General features: G+C 34.2%; 1 protein-coding gene across 4 annotated transcripts; it reads left to right on the top strand.

The window, feature by feature from the left end:
- Positions 1-7,364: 7,364 nt before the first annotated feature.
- Positions 7,365-14,848, top strand: LOC18446749 (glutamate receptor 2.2). 4 transcript variants are annotated; one of them, XM_020675035.2, is made up of 5 exons: positions 7,367-8,462; positions 9,806-11,166; positions 11,267-11,579; positions 12,281-12,600; positions 14,141-14,848. In XM_020675035.2, exons 1-5 carry the CDS (start codon positions 8,156-8,158, stop codon positions 14,393-14,395), a joined length of 2,556 nt encoding a protein of 851 aa, XP_020530694.2. In that variant the 5' UTR covers positions 7,367-8,155; the 3' UTR covers positions 14,396-14,848. The 4 variants fall into 4 exon arrangements, with proteins under 4 accessions (XP_020530696.2, XP_020530694.2, XP_088704856.1 ...); XM_088848730.1 differs by having other exon boundaries at positions 7,368-8,462; positions 12,281-12,686; XM_020675037.2 differs by lacking the exon at positions 12,281-12,600 and having other exon boundaries at positions 7,365-8,462.
- Positions 14,849-23,756: the final 8,908 nt, after the last annotated feature.

The raw sequence follows: 23,756 nt of genomic DNA, 5'->3' as shown, positions 1-23,756 counted from the left end.
CTCGGATCGGGCACTTCAAAAATCTATCTGGATCGGTGAATCGGCAATCCGAATCGAAAATCGATCGAATCGGTCAGATTAAACTTTAAAAAAAATCTAAAAAAATTATTAAAATTCATTATAAATATTTTTTTTTAAGAATCCAATAAGAAATAGGGATATTACATTATTAACTTTCATTTTTTTCATTAATATGCGAATATTGAGATGTTCTTTTTCTGTATGAACTTATGTTAATCATTAAATTTACGTCACACAAGAAAAATCATAGAATTATTATGGTTGAATTATATAATTATACGTGGACTACAATAAATAATGGATTAAATCGATAAAAAAATAGCGACCAAAATTTTGAATTGACGAAAAACCCTAATCCACTAAAAAAAATCCAAATCATTACAACCTAACTAACATTAATAAAAAATTATTACAATCTAACTAACGTTAATCCAAAGTTATTACAACCTAACTAACTATAATCTTATATACTGAAATTAAAATTGTTGGTTTATATTTTATAATTATTTTATTACAAAAACAATAACAAATCCAAAATATCTTATAATATCATCTAATTTAAAATATATTATTGACAACTGTAAGAAAAATAGTAAGGTACATAATTTATAATGCAAATAAATTAATAAATAAAATATAAAATTTTGTTATCATTGTATAAATTATTCAAATGCATGCGAATTTTCAAAATTCTAATTTTTTAGGTTTCAAAAATCAAATTTTTTAAGGTTTCTAGAATAGATGCAGTTCAAATCCGTGCTTGAAAAGCATGATACATGTTGTATTACTTTTTATTTATTTTTTGACAATAAATGCATGTTGTATTACTTTTTTTTTTTTACAAGAAAAATAAGAAGATGGTGTTGCCCAAGGAACTTTTATTTTTTTGTCAATATAACTTTTATTTTTTTGTCAAGGTAATTTTTATTTTTTTGTCATAACTATTATTTCTTTTGTCAAGTTAACTTTTATTTTTTTTTGTCAATGTGATTTTTATTTTTTTTGACAAAAGATTAATTTTTTGTCAAGGTAACTATTATTTTTTTGTCATAACTATTATTTTTTTGTCAATGTAACTTTTATTTTTTTTTCATAACTTTTTTTTTTTTTTATCAAGATAACTTTTATTTATTTTTTTTATTCGGATAACTTTTATTTTTTTTGAAAAAAAATTTATTTTTTTTGTTAAAGTAATTTTTATTTTTTTGTCATAATTTTTATTATTTTGTCAAGATAGCTGTTTTTATATATATACTTTTTTTTATAATTTTTTTTATTTTTATAACCTTTTTTTTTTTGACAAAAAATCAAATGTTGTCCCGAGGGTTCGAACTAAGAACCCTTAACAAGAAAAGGGAGGTGCTACCGACCATACCACGCAACGTGATTTGTTTTGTCTTGTGTAATATAAATATATGTATATTACATTACGTTTTTCAAAACTACTTAGATTAAAATCCAACATCAAAGCTTTTGAAGAAGATTGACAAGTATAAATTACTCATGGGTATGACAAACCATTGCGAGCGTGAAAAGGTTAGCGCTTCATGGTGACGTTTGTGCGTGTTCGTCACATGTGTATACCTGACTCGCCCGTGCACGCGTGTACACGCTCGATTCGCCTTTGTTGTGATGTCATAAACCGGTTTGTGACGTCATAATCACCCGACTCGCCGATTTCTTTCTAAACACTCGACTAGCCCGATTTCTTTCTAAACACGAGCGGTTTGTTGTTCTAGGCCAGAATCGACATGAGGTGATCGATTCCCATGTCAAATCGCCCGAGTCTGTGATGACTCGGCGATTTTTAAACCACTGCTCTAAACAATCAAATGCATATCGACCGATTTTCGTATCGAACCGCTCGAGTCCGTGGTGACTCGACGATTTTTAAACCACTACTCTAAACAATCAAATGAGAAACCATCTCTAAAATTTCACTAGTAGAGATTGTTTTGATACCTAAATATCCTCAAATTGATCATCTTGATATCAAGATGCATGGAGAAGAGGAAAAAATGGATTGGAAGTTTTGAAAATAGTGTATCTTGTAGCGCATTTTTGGACAGTCAATTTTCAAGTTTTCATATATCTGCTCTTGAAGATTTAAATTTTATAATTAAAGATGAAAATATATTTTAAGGCTATCACAAAAATTTCTAGTATTGAAACCACATTTCTCGACACTATTTGAAGGTGTGCTTTACTTTGGTTGTTTTGAACCTTGACTCTATACAAAGTCATTTATACAATAATTTACTTTTGGTATAAGGAGGTTATAGACCATCACCTGTGGGATGGGGGTATTTTACTAGTTAGCTACAATTTCTAAAATAAATTTTTTTGAATGTTGTGATACAATTAGATTTTACATCTAATGGCTAAAAATAATTGTAAGTTTTTTGTACTAAAAGTAAACAGTTGTATTAGTATATGACACCAATACACACAAACACGTACACGTGCACACACATACAAGTGTAGTTGTATAAGGTATCAATCTTAAACTATCAAAGTATTATGAGGAGGAACCAACATCCGGGTAGGTGCAGTTGCATGGGTTCTAGAAGAGCACAATTGGGAATGGGCAGGGCTACTGGTGTGTGAAACTTGGTTTTCAAATCCATGATCTTGCCATCTTGGGTTGCGTTATAAGCCGTTGGATTGCAACGATGTAACGGTGTCCCGAAACATTCTATTGACAGTGGAGCTTAGTATGTCAATTCACTGATATATGTTTTTTTTTGACAAATAATTCACTGATATATTTTTTCTTGCGGCCTTTTTAGTCCTTAACCTGAAGCATACAATAGGAAAGGCTCATGAGGTTTTCAACTTATTTAATAATATCATCTAACTCCACGATCAATCATAAGTGGGCGAAGAAACTTGCCCCCTGTTTTAAGGTTAGTTAATGGATAATTCACTTGAGTCGATCCAATCACAAGGTGAATGGATTGACTTTGGCCTTTACCCCCTGTATCCTCACACAGGGCTTGAATCTGCTAAGATTGTTTAGCCTTGCTAGGCTAACAAGGCTAAGCAATTATACGAGGATGAGGCATCCTTATAGGAGACCTTGTCCCAAGTCATATGGATCATATCAACTTCTAGGGATTTGTATTGTCCCACTTCAGGCAGATCATTCATGTTTTCATTGGAGGGAGGCCCCTCCGAAGAAGATCCAGTAAATCTAATTGGATCTTAAGTGTCTGTACCATTGTTGTTTGGAATTTTGAATTTAATTGGATCCCCTTCCCTCGAGTCACCTTAAATCAAGGAGATGACAATGTGCCCTTTTGGATTAGGACATGGTTAGCATGCGGCCAAGCCCACACATGTACAAATGCGGGCTCGGCAATAAATATATTTTCTAAATATAATTTGATCCTAATTTTTAGAGAATATTTAACTTTTAACATGGAAATCATGAATATGAAAAAATAAATAAATTTTGAAAACCATAAATAATAATTATATTAAGAAAACATTTGGACTGTTAGTTACAATTGATTTTAGATGGACTACCCATTTGCATCCATCTTTAAGATGAATGCCTTATACATCGGGACTGCATATTGAACAAATGCGGTCCAGCCCGCATGAAACAATTGTTCTTTGAATTGTCCTCGACTTTAGTGGCATTGGTAGTCTTCTTGTCATTATCAAGGAGCAGATTGTGTGAAGATACCCATCTTTTGATTTGATTTTTCTAAGAGCTTGTTCTTTTCTATCATGGTGATTGCCGCTTTATTAATTAAGTTTTGGATAGTGTGGTTCAAGTAATAGCAATTTGACTATCATGCATGTGGTTGGGGCACCAATTGCACCATTTCAATTTGTCTATGAATTCAAAAGGTGGGTATGACAATGTTAGTATGTAGGCAAGCTTGCCCTTTAGAAGCTTTTGCACTACCTCATCTAGTGAGATTGCCCATTAGAACTTCTTACAATACTTCATCTACTGGCTCCTTGATTGGCATGAATTTTCTGGGGCGGTATTCTCCAATGACATGCTAATTTTCGCTAGTTCTGGAGGGGAGCAATCAATGAGCCGCATATCATCGATGAAGGACTTGTTGGGATTTTTCCTATTGGCACTCAACTTTCTGAGGCTATGGGTCTTGGCATGGTCTTACGATAATGCGAGGTAAATTGCCTAAACATTTCGTCGGGGGGTGAAATATAAACCCTTCCTCGCAAATTTGTTTTAGAGTTTGGGGTGGACAAAATCCGAGTAGAAGGTTCCCCACATCTTTAAGGGTTTCTTATAGCTTTCGGGGGCAAAGCATCATGAACCCCCATTCCACTAATGTATCCCGAAGGACCTTCATTGTTTGCTCCATGTTGGTGAACCAAGTGGTGGGTATAATGGTAACTCCACCAATCGGCGAACGCGAGACTGATGGGTTTGTGTTTTTGGTATAGCCGGAAGTGACTGAACCTGCGTTGGATAGTTCTGAGCCACTGGGAAGGTTTGCTACGATTGAACCTAAGGGACAGACTGGTCCACTAGTGCCCTCACGTGCTAGGAGAGGTAGCTAAGCTATTGGGCTAGCTGCGACGTAGGAATTGACTGGTTATTGAGCTTGTTGAACTGCTCTACCGGTTGACCCATACCTTTAGGGTGGGCTTGGACTGGACCCTGGGCTGATGCTTGAATAGTATATCCCTTATTAGATATGTTGTAGGGAAGCTTGCACTTCGGGGTCTTCTTGGAATTTGTTTATACTAGGACTTTCTCAACCTGCAATTATGCTCCGATAGTGGGATCGGTGTATGAAAAATCAAACCGAAATGGTTTACCGGATATGGGATCAGAAGCGGTCCAACTGGTTTAATCGGTAAACCGGCCGGTTCAACCAGCCTAACTAGGCAAGTTCTAGGCTGTCAAAAAAATAAAAAAAAAATACAAAAACAAAATCTAATAAAACATGAAAAACTTATTTAAAGCATGATTAAACAATGCACATCCAAATAAAGTTTACAATTAATGAAAAAATGGATTTTAAAGGATCAATTTGTGTCTAAAGGTATTTTTTGAAATTTTTCAAAAAGGATGGGAGAATGTAAAAATGAGTATTAATGGGCAAAACAATTTCCATTCCTTATCAAAATGATGAAAAATATTAAAAAATATATTACAAATAAAATCCCTTATTTTTTGATATTTTATATAAATCTTTTTAAATTTTTTAAAAAATACCCAGCCAATTCACCAAAACAGACCGAAACTGGAACCAGCCAGTGGCCAATTTTGCTCTAACTAGGTTTAACAAGGTGGTTAAAATTTGAACTGCCCGATTTTTCCTATATTCAGTGGCATTCCTCTAATGGTGCTATGATGACCCGAGGCTTAACTAGGTATCCTAGACGTTGGTGGTCCCTGATTGTTTAATCCCTAGTCTTGCTGCTTCTTAGAATGACTTTGGTTAAAATGATGGAAAGGTGGTGTCCAAGGCATGGACCTCATCCTTAACATAATTTTAATGACTGGTTTGTGGAGTAATAGGCTCTTGGTGAATTGTCCCCTTGACTGTATAGGGTGTTCCTAACTACACATCTTATGGTCTAGGGTGATTCTACAAGGCTCAATAAGACTAAGCCCAACTCCAACTGACTGAGGCCTAGGTCATAGGACCATGGAACATCAGCATACTTATCCTTAGGTGCTTTATTTGGTTTTTTTTTTCCTTAGGCTTGGACGAAGCGGTGGACTCTTTTATCTGAGTCTGCTTTAACGACAACTATCTTGCTAACCTAAGTGATACTACACAAAAATTTTATAAAGACATATATATATATATATATATATATATATATATATATATATATATATATATATATATATATATATATAGAAAAATTTTATATATATGGACATTTTTTTCCATATATATATATGAAAAAAGTTTATATAAAGATGTAACTTTATAATGTAGAACTACAGATGCACCTCAAAAATCCATCAAAAAATACAGTTTTAATGTTGAAAAACCCTTTGATTGATCATCTCGACATCGAGATGTATGACCATAAAAAATAAAAAGATTTTAAATCTCAAAAATAGTGCATTTTACAACATATTTTTTACACTGTCCATTTTCAAGATTTTCATATGTTTATAGATCTACTAGATTTTAACCATTTTTTAAATTTAAAATTTTATAATTAGATATACAAATAGATTTTGAGACAATCCAGAGAACTTTTTACATCAAAATTATGTACCATGATAAAATTTGAAGGAGCACCGTACCTCTACAGCTACGGATGCATCCGTATGCCAACTGCACCCTATATATATATATATATATGTATATATATATATATATATACACACACACACACACATACACACACACATACATGAAAAGTCTTTTCAACGCCCATAGGCGAAATGAACAGTGATTTCGTCTACCCTCATCACCGTCCAAAGTTCATCGTATAGTCACGATTGTCCGATAATGTTTTCTTTTTCTTCTTTTTTTCTACAAATCAGAATGATCTGAAATTTGGAGGGTGTGTACATGTTAGTGAGGCATACCTAATAAAAATATAAAAATAATAATTCGTGACTATAATGACCAAAATACCCCCAAAACCTTTTGGGGGTATTTTAGTCAATTTTTTCACGTAAAATTTTTTTATATATATTTTTCTTAGATTCATCTATTTTTTATGAACACACGCTTCAAATTTCAAATTATTTCAAGTATAAAAAAAATGAAAAATAAAACACTACCGGACAATCGTGATCATGCGATGAACTTTGGACGGTAATGAAAGTAGGCAAAATCATTATTCATTTTCACCTATAGGCGTTTTGTATATATATATATATTCGCTAGCTCATATGAACATATGAACCCAACGTCCCAGATTTAATCTGAGCCGATCTTATGATCACGGATGTCCGGTAGTGTTTGAATTTTATTTTATTTTCTACAAATCCAAATCACTTGAAATTTTACGTGTGTGTCCTTTTTATCAAGGCACACCTAATAAAAAATATTAAAAAAATTATTCGTAAAAAAAACAACCAAAATACCTCCAAATATTTTCAGGGGTATTTTGATCCATTTATTCCATGTAAAATATTTTTTTCATATTTTTTAAAGATTCATCTATTTTTTATGAAAATACACGTAAAATTTCAAGTGATTTAAATTTGTAGAAAAATAAATAAATATCAACCACTACCACACATTTGTGATCATCAAATTGGTCCAGATTCAATTTGGACCGTTAGGCTCATATGTTCATATAAACTAGTGGGCTAACCCCAGCTTTTATATATATATATATATATATATGAGATCTTACACATGGTCTCATAAGATTATTACTCACACATGGTATGAGATGGTCTCATACAATTATTACTTTTATATATATATATGAAGTGAGAGAAAGAGAGAGAGGGAGTGAATGGGGGTGGAGGGAGCAGGGTACATTTCCTTGTGGTCAAGATTCAGATACCAAGAGGAAAGGGTTAGTATTGCATCCGCATGCTATGGAAACGCACAAGTATTTTAAATAGTTTAGATTGAACAGGCTCCCTTCAAGGGCCAAAATTAAAAAACAAATCTTATATTTAAATTTTTATTTAAAAATGATATTGATATGAAGTTTGGGTTATAGCTTTATTTTCAAAATTAGAATTGAATAAAAATGCTAAGAAATTAGTTAACTATCAAAATAAATTTAAGGGTATTTTAATTATTTTTATTTAGTTTATTTATAAAAATACACCTACGCCTCAAAATTCAGATAAATAACTCATTTAAATAAAAAGAGAAAGTTACAAGACTAATTTTTAGCCGTTGGATTTGGCGTTGTGAAATCTCAACCATTGTGCACCTTCCACCCATCTACAAAATGTGGACAGGGGACTTTCACCAATAGGAAAATTCTTGGCACTTTTAAAAGTAAGAACCGAGACTAAGAGAATTCCAATTGAGACAAACTAGATGCGAGAAAAGGGAAGGTGCACTGGAGAAAGGAGGAAATATCCCCTCTAATTTCATGAATCAATATGTAATTTCATACCATTTGATGCTTTGCTTCAAAACTATGCTTTAAAAGGTCACCCAAGGTTCATTGATAAACCATTTTCCCAGTCTTCAAAGAGATGAAAGCTGGTTTTCTCCAAAGTGTTTTGAAAGAGATGAGGGCTGGTTTTTTTTTGAGTTCTTTACTTCTAAGCCTTTTCCATTCGTCTTTTGGATCGAATGAAGATGGGTTTAATGAAACAAAAGGGGCAAGAGATGTTAGGGTGGGGGTGGTTTTGGCTATGGATTCAGTGGTTGGAAGAGTGAGTAATAGTTGCATAGCCATGGCCATTGAAGATTTTTACAATGAGCACCCCAACTTCAACACTAGACTCACTATTTCTTGGAGGGATTCAGGTGGAGATGTTATCAAGGCTGCTTCAGCTAGTAATCTCTTTCTCTCCCTCTATCCCCCCTCAACCCATATATATATATATATATATATTATACAAGAAGGTCGTGATTATTGTCAACCATTGGATGTGAAATCTGATGGGCAGTGATATGTCGTTAATTGAGCATAAAATTAAAAACAATTTTTTTTAAAAGCTGTGATATATTTTAATACGAGAGAGAAAATACTGGGTACTTTGAGAGGAGGAACGACGTCCTTAAGCCGTCTAAAATGACATCTAATGGCTCGGGGGCTGTGAATTTTTCATACAAAAAAGAAAAGTGAATATATTTCCATTTTTTTTGTTCTACTTTAACATTTTTCATGTACCTAACAAGTTTAGCACTTGAAGCCTAAGCGCAGCTATGCAAGTACATAAGGAAGAATAAAATATTGAAAAAGGCAAGTGCGTTTTGCTGGTTCTTAACAAACACAGAATGCCCCATGGGGTCCTCTCAATCATACTCCTAGCTCCTGACCAGTTAGAAAACAAATGGTGAAGTCACCTACGTATAAAATATACATGACTCAGGTTCTAAAATTGAATGGATGGTTGGGATGACTTTAGAAACAACATTACAAGTTAATTTATGAGCGTTTGATAGCTCAGACTATTTTATTTTATTTTTTATTTTCTAAATCATTTTATAGTGAAATTTAGGGTGTGAACACATCTCACTATGATGTACTTTTTAAATATAAAGAAAAATGAGAAAATTGCATAAAACCCTTAAAAGTAGACTTTCTAGGCACTTTACCTACCCTAATTTTTTTTAGCATATTTTTCTCAAAAATCAAATTTTATAGCAAATATCCCTCAAATACAAAACTTTAATTTTTTTTTTACGAAAATACCATTCCCGTACATAACAAATCATTTTCAAATCCAAATAAAAGGAAACACCGGATCGCTGTTGTATATTGTCGTACCCATCCATTCTGCCGAAATGAAACTGTAAACTGTGGGGCCGCTTATTTCAGACACAAATAAATGCCGGGCCACAATTGTAAAACGCCAGAACGACCTCTTCCAAATGCCAGACCGCCTCTTCCAAACGCGGGACCGTCATGGTGAAGTGCTGGACTACCATGGTGTAGTGCCGGACCGTATTTTAGTTTTTTTTTTTTTTTTTATTTGGGGTATTTACTAAGAAACATGATTTTGGGAAAAAAGTTAGGTCGGACATAAATTGCTTAGAAAATAATTTTTGAAGGTTTTATGCAATTTTCCCAAGACAAATAAGAATGAGGAAATGTATCATTCTTTAATAAACGGTCCATCATTAAAATTTTAATTTAGTTTTACTTAAATTTTTAAATTTTTGTTGTCCCACAGGCGTAGATCTCATGAAACATGAGAAGGTGCAGGCCATCATCGGTCCTCAAACATCAGGTGAAGCTGAATTCTTGGCCAACCTTGGAGACAAATCTCAAGTCCCTGTGCTCTCCTTCTCTGCAACTTCTCCGTCTCTCTGCTTATCATCCTATGCCCCGTACTTTGTTCGCGGCGCGGTCAATGACGCGGCTCAAGCCAAACCCATTGCTGCTCTTCTCAAAGCCTACGGATGGAAGCAAGCTGTGGCCATATGCGAGGACTCTAAATTCAAATCAGATTTCTTTCCACATTTAAGAGATGCCCTCGAAGAAATCGGGTCTCGCCTACAGTACAAATCCATCCTTCCCACCTTCGCATCAGAGGAATTGATCGGTCAAGAGCTGTACAAGCTTATGACAATGCAAACCAGGGTTTTCATCGTTCACATGTCATCTCCGCTTGCCTCTCAATTATTCCAACAGGCTCAAGAAATCGGGATGATGAGTAAGGACTATGCCTGGATCATTTCCGATGAGCTCGCGAGTTTATTAAGCTCCATGGATCCTTCAGCCATAGCCTCAATGCAAGGGGTCTTGGCAGTGAAGACATACATTCCCAAGTCCCAACGTTTGGCCAATTTCATAACTAGGTGGAAGCATTTTTACAGTGCAGAAAATACTACAGAGTTCAAGGTTCCAGATTTAAATGTTTTCGGACTAAGAGCTTATGACATGACCTGGGTTCTCGCGCTTGCGGTGCAGAAATCTGGTACCGCAGCCCTCCCTTTTCAGAAACAAAGCACCGAAGAAGAGATTGGGAATTTTACAGATCTCTCAAATTTAGGAATTTCACCTTCAGGCCCAAGTATCCTCAGAGCCATCTTAGGCACCACATTCAAGGGCTTAGCCTGGGATATCCGTTTCATTAATGGAGAGCTCAAAGCTTCCACATTTCAAGTAATTAACATAGTTAAAGAAGGTATAAGAGTGATCGGTTTCTGGTCACCTGTATCTGGCCTATCTCCGGTCGCTGAACGAACACAAGAGAATAAGAAGAAGGACTACACAGCTAACATGGCCGATCTCAGGCCAGTAACGTGGCCTGGGGAAACAGCAGTGGTCCCTAAGGGTTGGGTGATCCCCACAAACAGTAAAAAGTTAAGGATTGGGGTTCCCATTAAGAGAAGGTATCAGGAATTCGTGAAGGTAGAAAGAGACCCAGCTACAGGCCGACTGCAAGTGACCGGTTTCTCCATCGATGTTTTTGTTGCAGTCATGGAGGTTTTGCCCTACTCTTTGCCATATGAGTTTCTTCCATTTGCAGATAGCGAAGGAAAAAGCGCAGGGAGCTACAATGACATGATTAACCAGGTTGTTCAAGGGGTAAGTCCAGATTTCACATAAGATCTGATTTTCAAGTGGCTCCCTTCTATTGACATAATTTGTTTCTTGCACATGTATGTGCATTGTGGATTGGCAACAGAAATATGATGCAGTAGTAGGTGATATCACTATTTTTGCGAGCCGTTCGAATCAGGTCGACTTTACGCCGCCATACACCAGTGCAGGGGTATCAATGATAGTACCTCTGCAGAAGGAGAAGAGAAGCAAATCTTGGGCTTTCTTGGAGCCATTAACATGGGAGCTCTGGGTGATCACTACATGTCTCTTCTTCTTCATGGCATTTGTGTTTTGGGTTTTGGAGCATCGGATTAATGAGAATTTTCGAGGGCCACCGATAGAGCAACTGGGAAATGCTCTTTATTTCTCCTTCTCAAGTCCAGTCTTCGCGCATCGTAAGTACTCTTTTTGGATAATATATTATTGTCGCATTGAAATATTTTGCAATTGAAACTCTGATTTATTTTCTTCCCATTACAGTATAAGCCATCATAAAATTAAAGTGGACTGTTCCTATAAATCTCTTCATGTTTTAATGTCCTATATTTATTTTGAAAATTGTGAAAGTTTCTCTCAAACAGTTCATGTTTTCATGTGCTATATTTATTTTGAAAATTGTGAAAGTTTCTCTCAAATGCTTAAAAATTTTATACTTAACCATAGGCCGATTATCTACTAGGATTCCATTCTCCACTTCCCCATTTGTATCATATGTAGTAGAACTGATCTATAGATATGTATCGAGTCACGAATTTTTCTTCAAGGTGGAGGTAGGGATTATCTAAGCCATGCATTGTGTAACAAAGATTTGACAGTGAATATCTCAACAACTGTTATGATTCATGTAGGACAAGGTCCCACACATTATAAACACTTGAAAAATCTTAAAAATGAAAGGGGTCCAAATTGCATGATGTACTATATAGATAGGTCTCAAAGCAACCAATGTAGACATCTCTAGAGTAATTTATATGTCCCAAAAAATCCTTCTAGAACACACTGCACTTTTATTATTTTACTTTCGGTAAATTTTTGAAGTTTACCCTTCCAACAAATGTTACACTCATTTCTCTAACTTGAGTTGCATATCTTTTAGGTGACACAACAAATGGAAATATGGGGCGCTTTGTGCTCATCATGTGGTTGTTTGTGGTACTTATATTAACAAGCAGTTACACTGCAAACTTGGCCTCCATTCTAACAGTAGAGCAGCTGCAACCTACTGTTGTAGATATTGAAACTCTGATAAATAATGGTGACTTTATTGGATACCAAAATAACTCTTGTGTCGAAGGCCTTCTGGTAAGGTCAGGCTTCTTGAAGTCGAAACTCATGCCTTATGACACTCCCAATGAATATGCTGAAGCCTTGTCAAGGGGTAGCAGCAATGGAGGGGTTGCTGCAATCTTTGATGAGGTCCCTACATACAACTATTTGTGTCTTCTCATCCTCTTGAGTATACCATGGTGGGACCAATTTTTAGAACAGGGGGCTTCGGTTTCGTAAGATCTGTTTATCTCTTATCTTTGTTTGAATCAAATCTTTCTCTTGATATCTCTATGTGTCTGTGTGTGTGTGTGACTCTATTACAATAATAGACTCCCCACATTTGATGGCTGGGAGTACCTTTTATCTTTTAGTATCCTATTGAGCACACACAGGATTTGGTGGTCCCATGTGACCATGAAACTACTTTGTTTTCCAGCCAAAAACATGTAGGAATATAGCTTCACCTCAAATCATCTTGCCTCTTCTCTAGGATCAATTCGAAAAGGAAGTCATTTTGGAGTTCAAGAAAATACTTCTAATCACTTTCTTGTACAACAATGATTTTGTGCTATCCATTCGAAAAGTAATCATATCAGCTGCTTTAAGAGTCCGAAATATTGTTTTATTCATTTAAAATTTCTCACAGGGTGAGTCTTGTTTTTGGAGTCCAAAATATTTTTTATTCATTTAAAATCTCTCGCAGGGTGAGTCTTGGATGATTTTAAATCTTTAATATACTTCCCATGAACTTCTTTAATGAGCTTGTCATGTTATTCTTTTCCTTGAAACCTATGAGGTTTTAAAGCAAGAAATGGTTCTTAAGCATTCTTGTTTGACTACACAAGATTAGTGAGTTTTTTAATGCAAGTGTTTCCTTTGAAATATCAATATTATAGCCCAAATTGGTGATGAATCATAAATGCTTCATTTTTCACTTCGGAAAAAGTTCATTTAAAATGTAGAATTAAGGTGCACATTTAAAATCCTTCTAAAAGGGTTGTTTTGACCTTGAAAAAACATCTAATTGATCATCTCAACTCGAGATGTATTGATATGGAGACAAAAAGAGATTTCAAATCCTTAAAATACTACATTTTACAATACATTATTTGGACCGTCTATTCTCAAGGTTTTCATGCGTTTATAGATATACTTGATTTGAAAAACTTTTACAGTTTAAATGTTATAATTGGAGATAAAAATATTCTCTTGCACTATCCTATGAATTTTTTCAACTAAAATTGCATCTCATAACAAAGTTTAAAGGCACAACTTACTTTGATTGTTTAAGGTTACAACCTTATGCAAACCACACCCTTTACTTTTTCCCATTTTAAGTTCCGCTATCTAGGATTTTGGTAACGCTTTCTCTGAAGTCACTCAGACTCCTGCTAATATTTGGCTTATTAGCAGACATGTCGGTTTGGATGAGGGAGGTCAATTGTTCGAAGCCATCAAGTTAATGCTGAAAAGCCCTAGCAAATTGATCATTACTCTGAACGTTTACATTTGAACTCATACAATAAATACGAGTATTTCAAGCTTTAACACGAAATTTTCTCTTCTAAACACCAATTACATATGTCAAAGGGTTATCCAAAGAAACGCTCAATTTTTCGTGCTCTTGCTAGGTTAAAGGATCCTCTTGATTTATACCTTTTTAACACATCTTCCTGTCACAACACAGGTGTTTCCGAAAAACTCCCCATTACTTTCAGACATTTCCAGCGCGGTCCTAAGCATATCAGAGGGAGACAAGATGGACGCCATAGAGCGGGCATCATTTGTGAAAACAAGCGTATCGCACGACAATACCTCAACTGCTCTGAGTCTTGATTGCTTTTGGGGCCTTTTTGTCATAGTTTGGACCACTTCCATTGGAGCACTAATAATCTTTTCCATTTCCTTTTGGATAGACGGTCATAAAAGAGCAACTAAGTGAAACTACAATGGCAGAGAATCAAGGCCATGGCTCGACGCTTCAATGAGAAAAAATTCTTGTGGCATGTGTTTCAGAGAAGTGAGAGTAGAGACCGAGAAATGGAGCTCGATAGAGATGGTGGAACGATAGCTACAGAGTGCTTCGAGCTTTTATATGGATGGAGAGGTGCGCTTTACTGATGACAGCATCAGGTGTTGTAGCACCTCAGACTCCGGTGATGATTCTTCTGTTGCCTTGCCAACCTCAACCATGGAAGAGGGTCATACAAATGCCCAAGAGATGCGTGATCCATTTCCATAATATAGAAGGTTTTTTTATTTCTATAGTTTTGTACCTATGATTTTTAGTATTTCATCTATTTGCAAGATGGATGCTTAGGTCACTGGCTGAATTAGCATGTATTAGTACCTAAGCCTTCCAATTCAACAAGAAGCATGAAGTGTGAGTAGTGAAGGTGGCTGGCATGAGATGCTCTCTCTCTCTCTCTCTCTCTCTCTCTCTCTCTCTCTCTCTCTCTCTCTCTATATATATATATATATATATATATATATATATAAAGGAAGAGACGGTGTGGATTAAAAGACCGCAATGGTCAATTTTTCACAAAAAAAACATGAGATTCCGCCATGGACATAGCATGTATGTTGCGGTTTTCAAGCAAAACTGAAAATCGAATGGTTCTACTAGAGCCGTTGTTGGACAAAATACTATTCAAATTTGCCCATAAACATTTTTAAGACTTTTCCACATATATATATATATATACATATATATTGAGAAATGATCTTATAGGATCCTCCTCCACCCATGTCTGTAGAACCTTAAAAAATCACCAATAAATTTGGCACAGATCTCTAAAAAAGTCAAATCTCACACTCATGTGATAACTTTTTTAGAGATCTATGTCAAATTTAATGGTGACCCTTTGGAGTTGTATATACATAGGTGGGGGGAATGTCCTATAGGATCATTACTCATATATATTATGAGTTGTAAATTGGGTACTATAAGATCCTCTCTCTTTCTGTGTTTGGGTAATTATTTTTGTGGATATATATGTCAACAATATAGTTAGAGGGGCCAAGAAAATCCAAAGTGAAAAAGTATAAAAACATATTATTTATTGTTAGTACAAGAATGTCACAATCACTCTTGTCTTTTGGATTTCAAATCTAGTGGTTTTAAGAGTGTCATTGTCTAAACTCAAAGTCAAAAAAAAAAAAAATCTCCAACTTTTAAGACACATTCCAAACCACCCAATTTGACATCTAGTGGCTACCAATAATGATAAACTCTTTGTAATAAAAATAAATAATATCATAGCATACAATCCCATTTAAACCATAGGAGTCCCTCTTGAGCTTGACTTAGAAAAGGTCACTTTAGAAGTCACCAAAGAAAGTTATCCGCTAATGGGCGAGTTTTTGGGACCGGGTGAAACGTAAGAGCCCGCCTATCCAACATAGCTTGCATACAATGCTTCGGTTTCCTTCTAGCACATCTCTGACTGTTCATTGCCTACAATGGACGGATGTGATTTTGCTCACCATTAAATATTTTGTATAGACTTTGACTGAACTCCTGGTTGACTTTAGATGGCTGCGAAAGTGCTATTCATGTTAAAAACGTTTAAATTTGGGTGAGGCATATATGAAGTGCCAATCTTATGGTGAGGTGCATTTCTAAATTTTGTTGGAAGATGGAGTTCACAGTTTCAAAAACCTTACGTAATTTAAAGTTCCAAAAATAGTAAGGAACGAATAAATATATAAAAACTTGTGAATCCTGAAAATCGACAGTCTAGATAACTTGTCATAAAATCCTGCATTTTTAGCACTTGAAATTCTCTTTTTTCTTTATATCTATACATCTCTCGGTTGATATGATCAATTGAAATATTTCTAACTTCGGAACATTCTTTTCTACTGGATCTAGATGCGGATCTTATTTCTTTAGTATAAGGTCAACTTTGATGGTAGCTCATTGGGTAACCCGGGGTCTTGCTAGTTTTGGAGGGGATCTTCGGGATTGGATGAGTAATGTGATCTTCTCCTATGCATGGCCACTTGGGGTGCGGACTGCGAATTATGTAGAGATCTTTGTCCTTCTATTTGGCCTTTGTTCCCTTGTAGAGAGGAATTTGGGGACTTCTTACATAATTGAAGTGGATTCCCTCAATGTTGTGAAATCGTGCAAAGGGGATCAGAAACTTCCATACGAATTGAAATCTTTCTTATTTCAGATTTTGGATCTCACCTCGTTCTTTTCTTTCTCTTTTGTTCATGTGTATAAGGAGGCTAATGTGCTAGCTAATTCCCTGGCCAAATGAGGTTCTACCCTCTCTGAAGCCATTATTTTGGATTCTGTAATCTCGTTCTAGTTTAATAATATTTTTGAACTTTCTCTCAAAAAAAAAAAAAATTGCAACCTTAGATAAACTTTTTCCTTAAAGTTTTCTTATATATTTTACTAAGGAGTATATTATCTCCATTAGATGGGTGTGGTTTATACGGGGTGCCCACCTTAAACAAAAAAGCACAGCACCTTCAAACTTTTTCGAAAGAAGGACCTTCGATGTTGGAATCATTTACAATTAGAGGTGAGAATTGATTCGATTCAGATTCGAAACCTAAATTTCAGACTCTATTTTGATCCGGGTATGGACCCAAAATTTGGATCCAAAATCCGGATTCATACTTAAAAATCAGGGTCGAATTAAAATCAAAATCTAGATCGGAACCGAGTGCTGGTGTATCCGATCCAGATCTGACCCAGATCGAAATTCAGATTCAACCTAATTTTTAAATAGTAAATTATATATATATAAAAGGTTGCAACCTTAAAAAATCCTCCACCTCCAATTTTTATCATAACATGTAATGTTGTTGTAAAGCATATTTAGTATGGTCTTAAAATATATTTTCATATCTAATTAGAAAATTTTAAACTCCAAAAATGGGTAAAATCAAAAGGATCCATAAACATATGAAAATCTTGAAAATGGACGGTCTAGTTAATATGTTGCAAGGTGTATTATTTTTTGTACTCAAAAACCTTCTTTTTTTTATATATATATTTATACATCTTGATGTCGAGATGATCAAATAGAGGATTTTTTGTCATTAAAACAACCTTTTAGAAAGATTTTTGAGGTGCATCTATAATTCTATATTTTAAGATTTATATATATATATATATATGGTCCTATAGGACTCTCCCCCACCCATATGTATAAGACCCCAAAAGATCACCATTAAATTTAGCACACATATATAGAAAAGTCATGTCCCACACCCATGTGATAAATTTTCTAGAGATCCATGCCAACTTTAATGGTGATCCTTTGGGGTTTCACACACATGGATGGGGGAGGGTCCTATATATATATAGCAATGATCCTATGAAACCGTCCTACACCCATGTGTAGGATCCTATGAGACCATCCTACACCCATGTGTAGGACCCCAAAGGATCATATTAAATTTGGTACAGATATCTAGAAAAGTCAAGTCTCACACCTATGTGATAACTTTTCTAGATATCTATGTCATATTTAATGGTAATCCTTTGGGGTCCTACACATGAGTATGGGAGGGTCTCATAGAATCTTTACTCATATATATATGTCATATTTAATGGTAATCCTTTGGGGTCCTACACATGAGTATGGGAGGGTCTCATAGAATCTTTACTCATATATATATATATATATATATATATATATATATATATATATATATATATATATATATATATATATATATATATATATATATATATATATATGATACACTGTCTGACAAATCAAGCAGAAAGAACTATTCCACAGTGGAACTGTGCAAACAGTTATAACTGTAGAATTTGTACAACTGTTCTTCTTACCTCATAAGTAAGATAAAGAGACGTTTTACTATAAGAAATTAAGTGAGATTGACCACCAAGAAAGTTGGTCCGAGAGTTAAGACAAGAGACAAGTGAACGCCGATGCGAAAAGTACCGCCAAGGCCAGGAGAGCCGCTTAGGGAAAAAAGCTAAGGCCACTGAATGTCCAGATTGTCATTATCCGCAACCTACGGATGGCAAATCTCATAAGAAATCTTACTAGTAAAACTGTACCTTCATCTTCCAAACTTAGAGTCAAAAATAAAGAACAGATAATCATAAATGATATTGAGGAGAATATCCAAAATTGGAATATACCCAAGGTACCAATACATGATGTTTATAACAAAGGATCATTCAAACTTAAGATGGGATACGCCATCAAGACTGTAGAAGAAAGTCTATCAGTCACACAAAATCAAGAAGACTTTCACCTACTCTCTAAAAAAGTAATCGAAAAACATAAAGAACATAATTACAAATATTTACACATTGGTCTAATTCAAATAGCCGTGAAACCTTTGACCCGACCAGGGTTGAACACTTCTGTGCTTGTATGCCTAAGAGATACAAGACACAATATTTTCACAGACTCTCTACTAGGCATGGTAGAATCCAGCCTCTGTAGCGGGCCAATATATTTTAACTGTTTTCCTAATTTTTCTGTTTCTTTAACAGACCCCAATATTTTAGATATATTAACAATAAATCTTAAAACACATGGTTTTAATATGATCCATGGATCACAAAATCTTGCCATAGTATATAGAATATACTATAAAGTTATGAACACATTAAGTCCAAATACCTTGAAACTTGATCAGAAAGATCAAACAATTTTGTTTCAAACAAATATAGAAAAATCCAATATGATAGTCCCAAAGACTATAAAATGGTCAGATATAATTCTACCTCAATCATGGGCATTACAAAATGCCAATCAACCACGAGAAATTCCTCAACAATTCATTCCTAATCATATCATAGAACATACAGATGGAAATGTAGAAATACAATTCCAAAACACAAAATCACAAACACAGGATGATATTGATATAAACAGAAGGAGAAATAATAAACAAAGAATACCAAATAGAAAATCAATTTCTCATACCCCAAATGTTATTATACTACCTCCTCCAAGTCATAGTCATCCATCTTCATCCAACAGTCAAGTAAGTTTATCTAATTCCGATATACAATTTCAAGGAACACATAGAACTAGAGATAATATTGTAATCCCAACATATACATCATCTCATCATACAACTTCTAATACGGAACCAAGTATAGAAGAATTACATGACTTTCAAGTTTGTACTTTACAACTTGAAGAAGAAGATCCTACTCAATATTCGGAAGAATACATAGCATCCTATCTAGCCGCCAAGCTAGAAAGGAAACAAAGAAAAATAAATAAAGCTTTCATTAAAAAAGATTATTTATCAGAAGAAAATAAAAATATTAGAGAATGGTATTTACAAAGATTCCAACCACCTAGATTAATGGAATTACTACATAAAAAATATAATAAATTTTTACATAAAGAAAGATTAAATATAGGATTTTTTCATTGGTTAAAAGACCTATGTTTAGAAAAGAATATTACTATTCCCTCTTTTGACAAAATTCAAACCATAGAAGAAAAAACATATATCAGTACTGATGGTACTACAACTGCTAGTATTCATCCACCGGAGAAAAGCATTATACTCAAAGCAGGCATTCCAAAGAAAAATGAGCCTGTACACTCTTCCTCCTTTTATGATATAGTGGCTACCCCATATAAAGCTATACCTAAGGAAATCAATAAAAAACAAGAGTATATACCTCATATTGTAGAACAAAATAATTACACTAATTTATATCTCCAATCCCTTGGAAAGCAAACTGAAAGAATAGAAAGAATAGTATCCAAGGAACTACCTATGGTATCTCCCATACCTAAGTCAGTATTATTTAAACCACCTCCTGAGTTAAATAAAAATAAATTCCACATTGGAGAAAATAATAAATCCCTTATGGATCAATTAATCTCCAAACTATCCCAACTAGATTTGAAAGGCGTACCTTCACCTCAAATCCATATTCCTCCATCTACCATTACTTCACAGATACCTGAGTCATCTGACAAAGGTAAAGCTGTCATACCTGAGCATGAAACTATGATGCTCACCGAATAAGAACCCATAATAGAGGATACAATCCAAAATCAAGAAAAAGCCTTTATGGATACTACACCTCTAATGGATACCATTAATAAAATAGCTTATGGGAAATACTGGAAACCCATAACAGCCTTACCCTATCATAAGAGACCTACTCCTGTTGACATTCAAATGGAAGAAGATTCAATACAACAGGCAGTATCTTATTCTGGAAGATCTATAGTCAATTGGCAAATAGATGGGTTATCTGAACTCAAAATACTAGATGTCATGAGACATATGACCATGTATGCCTCTGCAAACAAAATGGCAGGCAACCATGATCAAGAAGTCGCCAAAGCCATAGTAAATGGATTCACAGGCTGGTTAAGAGGATGGTGGGACTTCTATGTAGATGATGACACCAAACAAAGGATTTTAAACAATACTAGACAATGGACTGGAAGAAATGAACAAAACCAAGAAGTTAAATATACAGAAAGTGATGCTGTTAATACCCTGATATACACAATCACCTTACATTTTGTAGGCAGTACTTCATTACTTGCAGCAAGATCAGAAGACTTGCTATCTAATTTACGCTGTCCTACTCTTTCTCATTATAAATGGTATAAAGATGTATTCTTTTCAAGGCTTTTAATACGTGAAGATTGCCAGCTAGACCATTGGAAGGAAAAATTCATAGCTGGTCTTCCATATCTATTTGCTGAGAAAGTCAAAGAAAGACTTCGCAAAAAACACAATGGAATAATAGTATATTCATCATATACACTCGGAGAACTCTCCGCAGAGATATGTGCAGAAGGCTTAGCCCTCTGTACTGATATGAAATTAAAGAGACAAATAGACAAACAAAAGCTCACCAAGAAAAAAGAACTTGGAGACTTTTGTGAACAATTTGGATATTACTTAGATAGAAAAAATATGCCTGACTATGTCAAAAAGAAGAAGAAAAAATATAAAAAAGAGAAATATATTAAATCCAAAAAGAAGAATAAGGATAAAGAATATTACAAAAAATCAAAAAGAAAACTAATCAAAAAATTTTCTCCCAACACAAAGAGAAAAAGCAAACTTCCAGTATGCTATAAGTGTGGTAAAGTAGGACATTATAAACACCAATGTAAATTAAAAAAGAAAATAGACTCATTAAATATAGATGATTCAATTAAAGCAAAATTAAAAAGTATAATATCATATGATTCTTCCTCCTCTACTTCTACTAGTTCTTATACTGAAGAAATAGATAGTAATGATCTTGATTTTATAGGTTCAGATAGTTCTTCTACCCATACCGAGACTACTACAGAATCATCAGAAGATTGTAGTTGTCCATTACCTCAGCACAATGTTCACACACTCACACAGGAAGATAATTTTATATTAGACATTATAGATAAAATAACTGATCCCGAGGAAAAAAGAGCTATCATCACCCAATTTATCAATATTACCAAAAACAAATCAAAATCACCTATTATCAAAAATCCAGATGAATATAATTTCTCTGCTATTATCAAAAGAGTAAGTGATCAACATACTTCTCAAAAAGAACCTACAATCTCTGATCTCAAAAAGGAGATCAAAGAAATAAAATCAGAAATAGTACAACTAAAAGGAAGAATTCAAATATTAGAATTACAACAAATGTCTCAACAAGATTCTGAGACAGATGAAATAGAATTCAATGATTTGATAACAGATAACCCAATAGAAACCACTGGTCCCAGTGAGACTAGTGAAATACCAACAGTACCAATCCCTTCAGTTAATTTAATAAATAAAATAATAGTACAAAAATGGTTTGTCCAAGTCAAAATCATTGTTAATAAAAATTATAGTTTTGAAACATCAGCTCTTATTGATTCTGGAGCTGATCTCAATTGTATCAACGAAGGACTTGTACCTTCCAAATATTTTGACAAAACTACTCAAATATTAAACACCGCAGATGGTAGTAGGTTATTTATTAAATATAAATTATCCAATGCCTCTGTATGTAATAATCACCAATGTATTGATACACCATTTATCATGGTTAAGGGATTAAGTCAATCAGTAATTCTAGGGGTTCCATTCCTAACATTGCTTTATCCTCTAACTATTGATGAAAAAGGAATTTCATCAACAATTCAAAATATTCCAATACAGTTCAATTTCATACATAAACCAAAACTAAAAGAATTAAATAATGTCAAAAGCCAATTGCAAGGCAAAGAAAAATTTCTTTGCACTCTTAAACAAGAAATTAAATATAAAGTAATTGAAGAGCAACTACAAATGCCTTCAATCCAACAAAAGATTCAATCAATACAAAAGCAAATAGAAACCTCAATATGCAGCGAACATCCTAATGCTTTTTGGGATAGGAAAAAACATAGTATCAGTTTGCCATATGAATCAACTTTCACTGAAAGTCAAATCCCTACAAAAGCTAGGCCAATACAAATGAATACTGTTTTATTAGAAATGTGTAAAAATGAAATAGCAGAACTCCTACAGAGAAAGCTCATTAGACCAAGTTCTTCACCTTGGAGTTGTGCAGCTTTTTATGTTAACAAAAATGCTGAAAAAGAAAGAGGAGTTCCTAGATTGGTAATAAACTATAAACCATTAAATAAAGTATTACAATGGATTAGATATCCAATACCCAATAAAAAAGATTTATTAGACAGAGTTGCTCAGGCTTGCATATTTTCAAAATTTGATATGAAATCAGGTTATTGGCAAATCCAAATCCAGGAACAAGATAAATACAAAACTGCATTCAATGTTCCCTTTGGACAATACGAATGGAATGTAATGCCCTTTGGATTAAAAAATGCACCATCAGAATTTCAAAAAATAATGAATGATGTTTTCAACTCTTACTACCCTTTTATGATAGTTTATATTGATGATGTCCTAATATTCTCTGAATCAATCGATCAACACATTAAACACATAAATACATTTATCCATGCTGTTAGCCAAGCAGGCTTAGTGGTTTCTGCCAAAAAGATAACACTTTTTAAAACCAATATCAGATTTTTAGGACATATGATACATCATGGCACTATTATTCCAATAGATAGATCTATAGCTTTTGCTGATAAATTTCCTGATAAGATTCTTGATAAAACTGAGTTACAAAGGTTTTTAGGATGCCTCAATTACGTAAGTGATTTCTATCCTAACCTTGCTTTGGATTCCAAACCATTATATGATAGACTCAAGAAGAATCCTCCTCCTTGGTCTGACATCCATACTCAAGCAATACAGGTAATAAAAAGTAAGGTAAAAACCCTTGAATGCCTTTCTCTTCCTCATCC

The sequence above is a fragment of the Amborella trichopoda genome, chromosome 10 (assembly GCF_054954075.1).
Source record: "Amborella trichopoda isolate Santa Cruz 75 chromosome 10, AtrichopodaSantaCruz75HAP2 v2.0, whole genome shotgun sequence".
Classification (NCBI taxonomy): domain Eukaryota; kingdom Viridiplantae; phylum Streptophyta; class Magnoliopsida; order Amborellales; family Amborellaceae; genus Amborella; species Amborella trichopoda.
This window is presented reverse-complemented; position numbering and strand designations above follow the sequence as displayed.

What these genes read in the sequence shown, in the direction of transcription:
- LOC18446749 (XM_020675035.2), top strand. Translation starts at nt 8,156, where the DNA reads ATGAAAGCTGGTTTTCTCCAAAGTGTTTTGAAAGAGATGAGGGCTGGT. An exon ending in TATCAAGGCTGCTTCAGCTA is followed by an intron (nt 8,463 to 9,805) that starts GTAATCTCTTTC and finishes GTTGTCCCACAG; the next exon opens with GCGTAGATCTCATGAAACAT. An exon ending in TTGCTGCAATCTTTGATGAG is followed by an intron (nt 12,601 to 14,140) that starts GTCCCTACATAC and finishes GTCACAACACAG; the next exon opens with GTGTTTCCGAAAAACTCCCC.